This window comes from Callithrix jacchus, chromosome 19, assembly GCF_049354715.1.
Source record: "Callithrix jacchus isolate 240 chromosome 19, calJac240_pri, whole genome shotgun sequence".
In the NCBI taxonomy this organism is placed as follows: domain Eukaryota; kingdom Metazoa; phylum Chordata; class Mammalia; order Primates; family Cebidae; genus Callithrix; species Callithrix jacchus.
The window spans coordinates 33,286,601-33,297,620 of record NC_133520.1 but is presented as its reverse complement, the minus strand read 5'-3'; the positions used below and the strand labels follow the sequence as shown (position 1 = coordinate 33,297,620).

At 44.3% G+C, this 11,020-nt stretch overlaps 1 protein-coding gene across 13 annotated transcripts; it reads left to right on the top strand.

The window, feature by feature from the left end:
- Positions 1 to 1,746: 1,746 nt before the first annotated feature.
- Positions 1,747 to 9,181, top strand: RAB29 (RAB29, member RAS oncogene family). 13 transcript variants are annotated; one of them, XM_035280660.3, is made up of 6 exons: positions 1,747 to 1,812; positions 2,243 to 2,368; positions 5,233 to 5,304; positions 6,170 to 6,351; positions 6,647 to 6,768; positions 7,050 to 9,181. In XM_035280660.3, exons 2-6 carry the CDS (start codon positions 2,245 to 2,247, stop codon positions 7,159 to 7,161), a joined length of 612 nt encoding a protein of 203 aa, XP_035136551.2. In that variant the 5' UTR covers positions 1,747 to 1,812; positions 2,243 to 2,244; the 3' UTR covers positions 7,162 to 9,181. The 13 variants fall into 13 exon arrangements, with proteins under 13 accessions (XP_035136551.2, XP_078213134.1, XP_002760764.3 ...); XM_078357008.1 differs by having other exon boundaries at positions 1,747 to 1,941; positions 6,175 to 6,351; XM_002760718.7 differs by having other exon boundaries at positions 1,747 to 1,941.
- Positions 9,182 to 11,020: the final 1,839 nt, after the last annotated feature.

The window sequence follows — 11,020 nt, the reverse complement described above, 5'->3', positions numbered from 1 at the left end:
TTTCCTGCAGCTCGGGAGGCTGAGGCAGGAGAATTGCTTGAATCCAGGAGGCAGAGGTTGCAGTGAGCAGCCTGGCCAACATGGTGAAACCCCATCTCTACAAAAAATACAAAAATTAGCCGACTCGGTGGCACACAGCTGTAGTCCCAGCTACTCAGGAGGCTGAGGCAGGAGACTCACTTGAGCCCAGGAAGTGGAGGTTGCAGTGAGCCAAGATTCAACCTGGATGACAGAGTGAGACTCTGTCTCAAAAACTTGAATAAATAAATAAAAGAGTATAAAGGGACATGTATAAAGGAAATAATAATGCTCAGAATCTGAAGTCTACATGGAGGGAAGAAATGATGAGTCCAGTGACAGAAATAGGGAAGCTGAGAAAAGGAGCTATTTTTGTGGTGATGTAATAAGAGGGAGGATGTGACCGGACATCCAGGTGAAGGCATCTTTTGGGAAGCTGAATATCACTGATCGAAGATAAAGAACAAATAAAGTGAAGATAGATCTTTCACACCAAGGACAATTCACTCAAGAGTTTGTAGAATGATTGTCTCAGAGACCAAGAATCAAGCTTTAGGAAACACTTAGAGGGAAATGGGATGGAGAGAAACCTCAGAGAAAAAGATAATCATCAGAGAAGTAGGAGGATGAAAAAGAAAGAACAGTGTCCTAGAAGGCATATGGGAAACAAATGTCAAGGAGTGGTCAGCTATGTCAAAGCAAATAGCAACAGAGAAAACTGGATCCTTAAAGGTGAGTAGCCTGGCCTAACCTCCTGTGCCTGGGCAACAAACATTCTGGGCAAAATATATTGTGGACCATGCTCATGCTCTTTCCCCACAGAACATAAGTGATAGCCTCTCTATCAAGAGACCTAAGCAAGACTCCATAGTGTCTGGTCCTGGGCTGTTCACATGGCCTTGCTGGTTCTCTTCCTCAATTCCTAGAAAAAGTATAGAAAATGGAACTCTCTTTGCTTGCCATTGAGCTCATGTCCTGCCAACTCCTACCTAAATGACAGGCAGGTCAGTAAAGTTACAGGCTGAGAAATTAGAATTATTTGTCAAACCCTAGTTTTATGATGATCTGTTAACAACAGCCACAACAAATCAGCGATTCCCAGTGTATTTCAATTAGCTTCTAGCTCAAATGATACATGAATAGCATGGTTAGAACAGGCATTGTAGAAGTATGAATGGGGACTGTCTTCTGTTTTCTGTCTATCTTTATTGTTATTGCTGGATATTAAATGCTGTAACTTTTGGCATAGGTTTTTCCAAGGAATGGTCTCTTGGGTCAAATTTCCCTGATCTTGCCTGGTATTGGGCACGTTCATACGGAAAATATGATTAATTTCACGAGGTCCTGGGCTTGTCTGTCTATTTGAAGGAATAGGAAATGGACTTCACTTGGAGCATTATCTATGATGCTTGGGCTTTTATTAATGAAATAAGTTTTAATCTTAACTACGCAAAACCTTTAAAGACAGGAGAAAACTGTCTGGGGACAGATTCAGGCCAGTGAGATCACGTTGCACAAATCTCTTAAGGGATCTTTACTGACCCAGAACCGTTTCAAAATAAGATTCCGAACTGTTGAAGGAGTTTGAAGCCCTGAAACATTGTGTAGGTTGGTTTAAAACAAAAAAAATGAATACACTACATTTCCTAGGAGGCTTCGCGGGTAAGCCTCTGCACTCGGCTAGTTCTCTCTACCGCGAGGATAGTTGGGAAATGTAGTGCTCCAGGCAACCCTGCACGTGACGCTTGCGGAGGAAGGCGAGAGAGGCGCGGGAGGGGGGTCAAGGGAATCAAGGTGCCGGCTGCTTTTTCCTCACAATTTGATTTGTGCAGCAAGGGGAGGGTCCTCATCATCTGGCCCCAGTGGTGTAATGAGCTGACTGGGATTCAGTTGCTGGCTTGGAGCCGCTCCGGGGAAGTCCCGGTGGGTGAGGTTCCGCAGCGCCTGGTCCCGTTTCTCGGCAGTCGGGTAGGGGGGTAGGGGGGAAGGTGCGAACAGCCGGGGCACGGAGCTCGCGCCCTGCGCCCCACCCAGGTTGTGGCTGCCCGGGGAGGAAGCGCACATAGGTTGAGTGCAAAGTTTCCTTTTTTGCTTTCTCGTCAGAGCAGCCCTCACAGGCGGTGGGTGGGAATGCCTCACTTCAGTTTGAAGAGGGTCCGGAGCCAAAGGGGTTAAAACAAGCTACTTCCCACTTTCCGCCTCTCTAAAACGCACACTCCGCTAGCCATGGGCAGCCGCGACCACCTGTTCAAAGTGCTGGTGGTGGGGGACGCCGCAGTGGGCAAGACGTCGCTGGTGCAGCGATATTCCCAGGACAGCTTCAGCAAACACTACAAGTCCACGGTGGGAGGTGAGACGTCTCTGGGGGGAGGAGTCGGAAGAGGCCCCGACCGCGGACTCGAGCTGGGGACCCAAGTGGGATGGGGATTTGCAGTCGGTTGTTGGGTCCTTCGGGCCAGGAAGTAGTGTCTGGGAATCTGGATGGAGTAATTGTTGGGTATTTGGTTTACACGCCTCTCTTGGGTTTCCCCAGTTCGATTTTCCTAACCTGAACCTACTGCCTGGAGAAAGGTAAGAGCTAAGGAGTGACGATGAGAATAGGGAAGGGAGGCTGAGGATGAGCAATTGCTGTTTATTGCGAGCTCACTGTGAACGCAAGTCTCCTGCCTCAGCCTTTCAGCTGTCAGGGGCAAATCTCTCCAGTCAGCAGAAGCAGCTGAGATCCTCTCCTCTGTAGGGCCTCCTGGTTAGCTGCAGTCTGGGGCTGTTGTCCTGCCCCTCTCTGTTGAGGAAGGAACCGCAAGGTGTTTAACCTGGCTTCTGGGGGAGAACGCAGGAAGCAGAAGTGGTCGGAAGAACTTTAGCTCAGTTATGGGGCTGTGGGTGGGATGGAAGACACAAAATCCCCAAACAGGCTCCTTGGCTACGCAGTCAGATGCCCGTGAGGGCTGATGAGCTGTTTTTGTCCGTTGATTGCTTAAATAAAGGTAACCAAGGAAGTCTTCGAAGAATGTGAAATATACCACTTCTCTGATCTATCTTCCCACCACTTTTCCCCTCAAACTGGAGAAGGTAGGGAGGAAGGGAACACCGTCATTTCTTTCTCGGGCGTAGCCTTTGGACTCAACTGTTTTTTCAGAGGTAGAATTGCCTTATTGTTAATTAGAAGGTATTTAGCTAGAAAGAGCTGGTGATGGGGGAAGAGTAACTTAAAATTTTATTTAGGCCTGGCGTGGTGGCTCAAGCCTGTAATCCCAGCACTTTGGGAGGCCAAGGCGGGTGGATCACGAGGTCAAGAGATCGAGACCATCCTGGTCAACATGGTGAAACCCGGCTCTACTAAACATACAAAAAAATTAGCTGGGCATGGTGGGGCGTGCCTGTAATCCCAGCTACTCAGGAGGCTGAGGCAGGAGAATTGCCTGAACCCAGGAGGCAGAGGTTGTGGTGAGCCGAGATCGCGCCATTGCACTCCAGCCTGGCTGCAAAACTCCAGCCTGAGAGCAAAACTCTGTCTCAAAAAAAAAAATTATCTCTGTTAAAATAACTTAAGGGGAGGAAACTTGTACTAATGGAAAAATTGAAAATGTGTGCTCGTGTTCATATGGAAGTTTAAAAAGAAATTAACAAGCATTTACATTGCAACTGAAACATTCTCCTTAAGAACCCCCAGCAGGGCTGGGCACAGTGGTTCACTCCTGTAATCTCAGTACTTTTGGAGGCCAAGGTGGGCAGATCATTTGAGGCTAGGAGTTCCAGACCAGACTGACCAACATGGTGAAACCCTATCTCTACTAAAAGTACAAAAAAATTAGTCGGGCATGGTGGCACACGCCTGTAATCCCAGCTACTTGGAGGCTGAGGCAAGAGAATCTCTTGAACCCGGGAGGCGGAGGTTGCAGTGAACCAAGATCGCACTACTGGACTCCAGTCTGGATGACAGAGCAAAGACTCTGTGTCAAAACAACAAAACAAAAAAACAGTAGGGCCCAGTGAGGTGGTTCATACTTGCAATCCCAGCACTTTAGGAGGCTGAGGCAGGTGGATTACTTGAGACCAGCCATGGGAAACATGGCAAGACCCCACCTCTACAAAAATTAAAGAAAAAAGTAACTGTAGTCCCAGCTACTCGAGAAACTGAGGCGAGAGGATTGCTTCAACTCAGGAGGTCAAGACTTCATTGAGCCCTGTTCACACCACTCACTGCACTGTAGCCTGGGCAACAGAGCAAGACACTGTCTCAAAAGCAAAAGAATAAAGAAATTTACGTCCGGCAAAATTAAAGATTTAACGTTTCAGACGCTCTATCTTGACCACTCAGCCCTCCCACTCCTAAATAACATAAGGTCCCGATTTCACAGATTTGAGTTAAAAGTGTCCTCCTATTAATAGTTAATTTTTAATAATTGCTATAGTTTTCCTTTAGCAAAGAACATAATTAACTCTGGCTAATTTTTTTTCAGTGTTTATTCTAAATTTCCCTTAGCTTTGATTCCTGTCACAGATGTGAAAGATAATGTTTCCAAACCTCAGTAATTACTGTTTCTCTCCTTATCCAAAAGCTTTCCCCGCAGAATACTCACCCAGCCTTAACTCAAGGAGTGTCAGCATTTGCAGACTTGGTGGTAGATTCAGCAACATCCATGCAGTGTCTTCATCCTGGGACTCCTCTGGGACCTTTTCCATTTATTCCATTCTTGCCCAAGATAATACCTGCAAAAGTGTGGATGTAGAGTTCCCCAGGGTGTGTTCTTCTCATAATACAATTTGATTAGAAACCAACAGTGAAATTGAATGTGGATGATACAAAAGCAACCACACTTATCTCATTTCCCCCTTCTCCCGCATCATCGCTTTCCTGAGAAAACCCCCTAAATCTCCCAGAAACTGTTTAACCTGAGAATGAGTGTTGTTTTCATAGTTACTCCCACCCCCATCTATAGTTACTCCTGCCTCCAGTCTTGGAGACAAGTCTTAGCAAATAAATGAGCTTAACAAGAGAGTAAAACTGGAAACTACTTTGGAGAGTGAGTATGAACCATCCATCTCACACTTAATACATGCATGTGGATTCATCTCAGTGAGTTGAGGGCTTAAAGATAAATGGAATTGGTTGTGTGTCCCTTGGGTTGTCACTGCCTTTTTGATTTGAGTTTATCCCTATTCATTTTTTACAGTGAAATTTTATTAAGTATAATGTGCATATATTTTCAGTGGATTTTGCTCTGAAGGTTCTCCAGTGGTCTGACTCCGAGATAGTACGGCTTCAGCTGTGGGATATTGCAGGTAAAGTGGGAGGACTGGATAGGAACAAGCAAAGAAATTTTTATTTAACCAGCAAGCTCTGAGGGGGAAAAAAAAATGAGGCAGCAAAGCCAGAAATTGTTTTTCTGAAGCCAGAATGATTGAGCTGCCCTGAGGACACATGAGCTGAATAGATGCAGAGCTTTTGTAGATGTTTTGCCCTAAATAAATCTGGAGCAGTCTGTATGTGGGTGGAGGGGCTGGCAAAGTGGTGGATTGTCCAGACCATAGGTGGTCACTCCCAGAGTAGGGGAGGCTGCTTTTTCTAGATTTAAGGCTGACCTTGGTGAAAAACAAGATCCCCAGAAAATAGATACAAAAAAAATAGTGGATCCTTATTATGTGCCACGCATTCTTCTAAGCATTTTAAATTCAATGACTCATTAATCCTCACACCAACCCTATCATAAAAGCTGCTTTTGGAGAATCTCTTGAACCTGGGAGGCAGAGATTGCAGTGAGCCAAGATTGCACTATTGCACTCCAGCCTGGGAAATAAGAATGAAACTGTTTGAAAATAAAAAAGGCTACTGCTTTTATCTTTGCTTTACAGTTAAGAAATCTGAAGCACTGAGAGCTTGATTTGCCTAAAGTCACATAGTATGCAGCAGAGCAGAGATTTGGACTGGAGCAATCTGGGTGCCGAATCTGCCTTGGAAATAATCAGGCTTCATTATCCTTTTATGGGATAGATAGAAAACCAAGAGTCAGAGGGGGAAAGTGAGTGGCTCCCTCTGCCACATATGCTTACTGCCCTCTTCCACAAGGAATGGGGAGAGGGCGAGGTGTTAGGATACAGAGGCTGGCTCTCAGGTCACCTTCTTGAGAACTCTCCCCTTTTTCCCCAGGGCAGGAGCGTTTCACCTCCATGACACGACTATATTATCGGGATGCCTCTGCCTGTGTTATTATGTTTGATGTTACCAATGCCACTACCTTCAGCAACAGCCAGAGGTGGAAACAGGACCTAGACAGTAAGCTCACACTGCCCAATGGAGAGCCCGTGCCCTGCCTGCTCTTGGCCAACAAGGTATGTGACCAATCTCAGAAAATGGCCCCTAGCCTCTATCTGTGGTTAGAAAATAAGTAAAATGCTCTCGGATTCTAGGCATCCATTTCCCCTTCTTAAGTTGGCAGAATAATCTCTACCTCCTTTCAAAGGATGTTGAGGGTGAGATTTTCTTTGGGAAAAACATTGACTGTAGATTTCCTATGCTGGTGTTCTTATCCATTGGTGGGAAAATGTTTTATATCCACAGTATCTGAGCCATATTCTTAATCCCAGAAAGTTTATGATGTTGCCTTTTATTTTTTCTCTTTGCCAGTGTGATCTGTCCCCTTGGGCAGTGAGTCGCGACCAGATTGACCGGTTCAGTAAAGAGAACGGTTTCACAGGTTGGACAGAAACATCAGTCAAGGAGAACAAAAATATTAATGAGGCTATGAGGTAAGTAGCTCATGCCGTTCTGAGAATAGGCATGAAGATGTATCCATCTTCCACTGTGGCCCTGTGGACCCTCTTTTCTTGTTTCTGAGCCAGTAATGACAGAGCCACTGAAATGCCAGCCCCTAAAGGTCAGGGATGCTGTCTTCTCTCCTTAGATAACTGGGGACAAAGGGGCATGTAAACCTTCTGTCTTTACCAAACACAGATGACAAGTCAGACTACATCTGCTATTTCTGCTTTTCCTCTAAAATAAACTTCTCAGGCTTGTTTTTGTTTTTTAGCGTCCTCATTGAAAAGATGATGAGAAATTCCAGAGAAGATATCCTGTCTTTGTCTACCAAAGGGGACTACATCAATCTACAAACCAAGTCCTCCAGCTGGTCCTGCTGCTAGAAGTGTTTGGCTTATTTTCCATCCCAGTTCTGGGAGTCCTTCTCAATCTCTTCCCTTTCGTTGCCAACCTGGCAATTTTTTAAGTACATTTGAATTGTCTCCTGACTGCTGTCCAGGAAGGAGGCCCATTGTCACTTGGAAAAGACACCCGGGACCCATGTGCATTTCTGCATCTCCTGGATTTGCCTTTGACATGCTGCTGGCTCATGTTAGTGCCAGTTAGTGCCTTCTGTGTAAGATCATCTCATCATTCCTCCATCTGTGATCTGGAATTTTGTGAGGAGGTTAAGAAATCAGCACCTGCGTTTTAGAGATTATAATTCTTACCTGCTTTTGAGCTTATTTTTCTATTTGGTATGCATTGATATCATGACTTCCAATTGAGAGGAAAATGAGATCAAATGTCATTTCCCAAATTTCTTGTAGGCCATTGCTCTCAGATTCTTTCTGTCTTGGAATGGAAACATCTGATTCTGGAATGAGGAAGGAGTGGGTGTGGATATCTATGGATTTTTGGCTACTAGAAGCCACCCAGAAGTTCCTGTTTTTTTGAAGCTTCTAAAGTCATAATTAAGTTTCTCTTGTCTTGGCATCAAGAATGGTCAAGTTTTTTGGCTGGGCATGGTAACTCATACCTGTAATCCCAGCATTTGGGGAGGCCAAGGTGAGTGGATCACTTGAGGCCAGGAGTTCAAGACCAGCCTGACCAGCATGGCAAAACCTCGTCTCTACTAAAAGTACAAAAATTAGCTGGCCTTGATGGCATGCATCTGTAGTCCCAGCTACTCTGGAGGCTAAAGTGGGAAAATCGCTTGACTGGGAGGCAGAGGTTGCAATGAGCCGAGATTGTGCCACTGCATTCCAGCCTGGACAACAGAGTGAGACTCTGTCTCAAAAAAAAAAAAAAGAATAGTCAAATTTTAAACTACCTATCTCATGCAATGTGAGCATTTTCTTCCACAAAGAGCTTAGTTCTCATGATAGGGTTGTCTAGTGTCTCTCGTTTCCAGGTTTCTGGGTTGATGTCTTAATGCATAATACTGCAAGTGACATCAGTTGGCTGTGACACTTTGAAATAGGTCTGCTCCTCACAGCTTTGGGAATCTGAATGGAAGAAAAGGAAGAAGTTAACAACCTCCACTGGGGCAACTTTGCGAGCACTTAGGCACCTAGTCATAGGAAACAAATATTACATGGAGGCCCTGGCCTTGGGGAGGAGAGTGGAGAGACAGAAAATCATTAGGTAATTTAAGTACTAAATTGAGCAGGGTTTTGTAGTATCAGATCACTACGAGACAGTTTAATTTGTTAAATTCTCTCAAGGATGGTGATTTATAACCTGCCCAAAGGTATCGATATTCTTAGTAAACTCAGAGGCCTAAAGTTCTTTGATAGACTTTAAATAAGTGTCCTAAGTCAGGGTTCCCAAATCTGGCTGGTCAGAAATACCTGGGAAGTTTGTTAACATTTTAAAAAATGTTTTACGATTTTTGGGTCCCAACCTCAAATCTACTGAATCAAAATTTCTGGGGATGAAACCTAGGAATTTGTTGTTGTTTTCAGAGCTTCCCAGGTGATTGTGAACAGCCTGGTTTGGGAACCATTGCTGGAGAACTTGGTAAAGATACAAAGACCCAGACCTTTTGTATTTACATTTAAGGACAAATCCTGGGTTTCTATATACTCTGTTAGCTCTTTGCTGATTCTGCTACACATGAGACTTTGAAAACTACTGTCCTAAGGAAGAGATCAGAGGCCACATATCAGAGAAAGGGGGGTCAAATCTTCGGTGGTTTGTTGTGTGGTTTTTTAATGCCAGTTATTTTAACTTGCAAAGTCTTCTGAAACCTTGTATTAGTAGTTCTCTTTTGTATTACCATTTTCAGATAGGGTTTTGATTACGATGATTCTGAAGATAACAGTGGAGTAGCAAATTTCATTGATATGAAGAGATAATTGATTTTCATTCATTGGTTTGAACACCTGCAAAATCACAAATAAATGAGAACTAAGTCTCGTATTCATGGTAGTGATTGGCCTTAAATGTGAGTTTGTCAAAGTGCTGTTTTATATGGATAGCTCAAGAGGATTGTGGAAATGGAGACTTTATTTTTTAAATTCCTTTCTTTTTTATTTTTTAAATTTTTTATTCAAGGGGTTCATATGGAAGTTTGTTACGTGGATATATTGTGTGATGCTGAAGTTTGGGTTTCTGCTTAGCCTGTCTCCCAAATAGTGAACATAGTACCCAGTAGGCAGTTTGTCAACACTTACTCCCTCCCTCACTTTTAGGAGTCCCCAGTGTCTATTGTTTCCATCTTTTTTTTTTTATAATTTTTTTTATAGAGACAGGGTTTCGCCATGTTAGCCAGGATCGTCTCGATCTCCTGACCTCGTGATCCGCCCGCCTCGGCCTCCCAGAGTGCTGGGATTACAGGCAAGCCGAAATGAAGGTAGGCCCGGCTCGGAGGCTCATGCCTGTAATCCCAGCACTCTGGGAGGCCGAGGTGGATGGATCACGAGGTCAGGAGATTGAGATGATCCTGGCTAACATGGTCAAACCCCATCTCTATAAAAAATAAAAATAAAATGAAGGTAAATATTATTCTGTTTACCTGTTAATTTACTAATACCAATTGCTTAGATCCATCTGCCTAGTACCAATTCAGTACTTGATGTAACATGCCAGACACTGCTTGAAAATGTGACCTTTTGAAAAACTGAATGTGCTTTCTTTTCCCATTTGCTGACTCAGGATTTACCTCCTTTTTCAAGCATTGCTAGAGGCTGGCCAGCCAGCCAGCCCTTCTGGATATTCTCTCCCAACTGGTGAACGTTACATGCCTGAAACTAATTAAAGGAGGAACTGAAATATAACTAATTTCTCTTCGTGTCCCCATCCATAAAGAAAAGAAATTATGATCAGGAAAAATAAAATATTTACATAAATGGAAATGTGATGCTACTAAAAATAATTAGGTCTCATCATTCGGATGCTACGTCTTTGGAGCATTCAAAAGAGTATCGTCCAAAATTGTTTAGAACATAGATATTGCAGCCCCTCCCTACAGACGGTCCTATATTTGCAACAAGATCCCTCTCCAACCACTCAGCTGGTCTTTGGCCAAAAAGAAAACATAGTTCCCCAAGAGTGTTCTCAGAAACCAAGGGCTGAGAACACAGCTGTGGGGTAGTGTCTGCCTTGGCTTTCTTCTTTGAACAGACTATAACTGAGTGACCAAACGAGTGAGGCAGAGGAGATTGTAGGTCAGGGAATGCCCTTTAGCAATAAAGAATGGTTTGCTAGGCCTGGCGTGGTGGCTCATGCCTATAACTGGAGCACTTTGGGAGGCCAAGGCGGTGGGTCAATGAGGTCAAGAGATCAAGATCACCCTGGCCAACATGGTGAAACCCCATCTCTACTAAAAATACAAAAATCAGCTGGGCATGGTGGAGCATGCCTGCAGTCCCAGCTACTCGGGAGGCTGAGGCAGGAGACTCGCTTGAACCCAGGGGGCGGAGGTTGCAGTGAGCCGAGGTTGGGCCACTACACACCAGCCTGGCGACAGAGTGAGACTCCATCTCAAAAAAAAAAAAAAAAAAGAATGGTTTGCTGTTTTATCACTACTATTGAGCCAGAATTACCCCAAGATATTTCCCTAATTCACTTTCTCCAGCTGGGGTCCCTCACTGTTTCCTATCCTCTCCAGATTTAACTTTTTCTGAGGTGGTCTGTCTTTATATGATCTCTATCTAAAGTGTGGCCTTTCTTGCCTGATGCTGTTCTAGACAATGGTTACAGCTCATGTTTAGAGGATGCAAAAATTTCCATGGAATTCTGTAAAATCCAGTAACCAGA

Coding starts and splice junctions, on each gene's coding strand:
- RAB29 (XM_035280660.3), top strand. CDS start 2,245: ATGGGCAGCCGCGACCACCTGTTCAAAGTGCTGGTGGTGGGGGACGCC. Junction 6,352..6,646: donor GCCTGCTCTTGGCCAACAAG/GTATGTGACCAA, acceptor TCTCTTTGCCAG/TGTGATCTGTCCCCTTGGGC. Junction 6,769..7,049: donor AATATTAATGAGGCTATGAG/GTAAGTAGCTCA, acceptor TTTGTTTTTTAG/CGTCCTCATTGAAAAGATGA.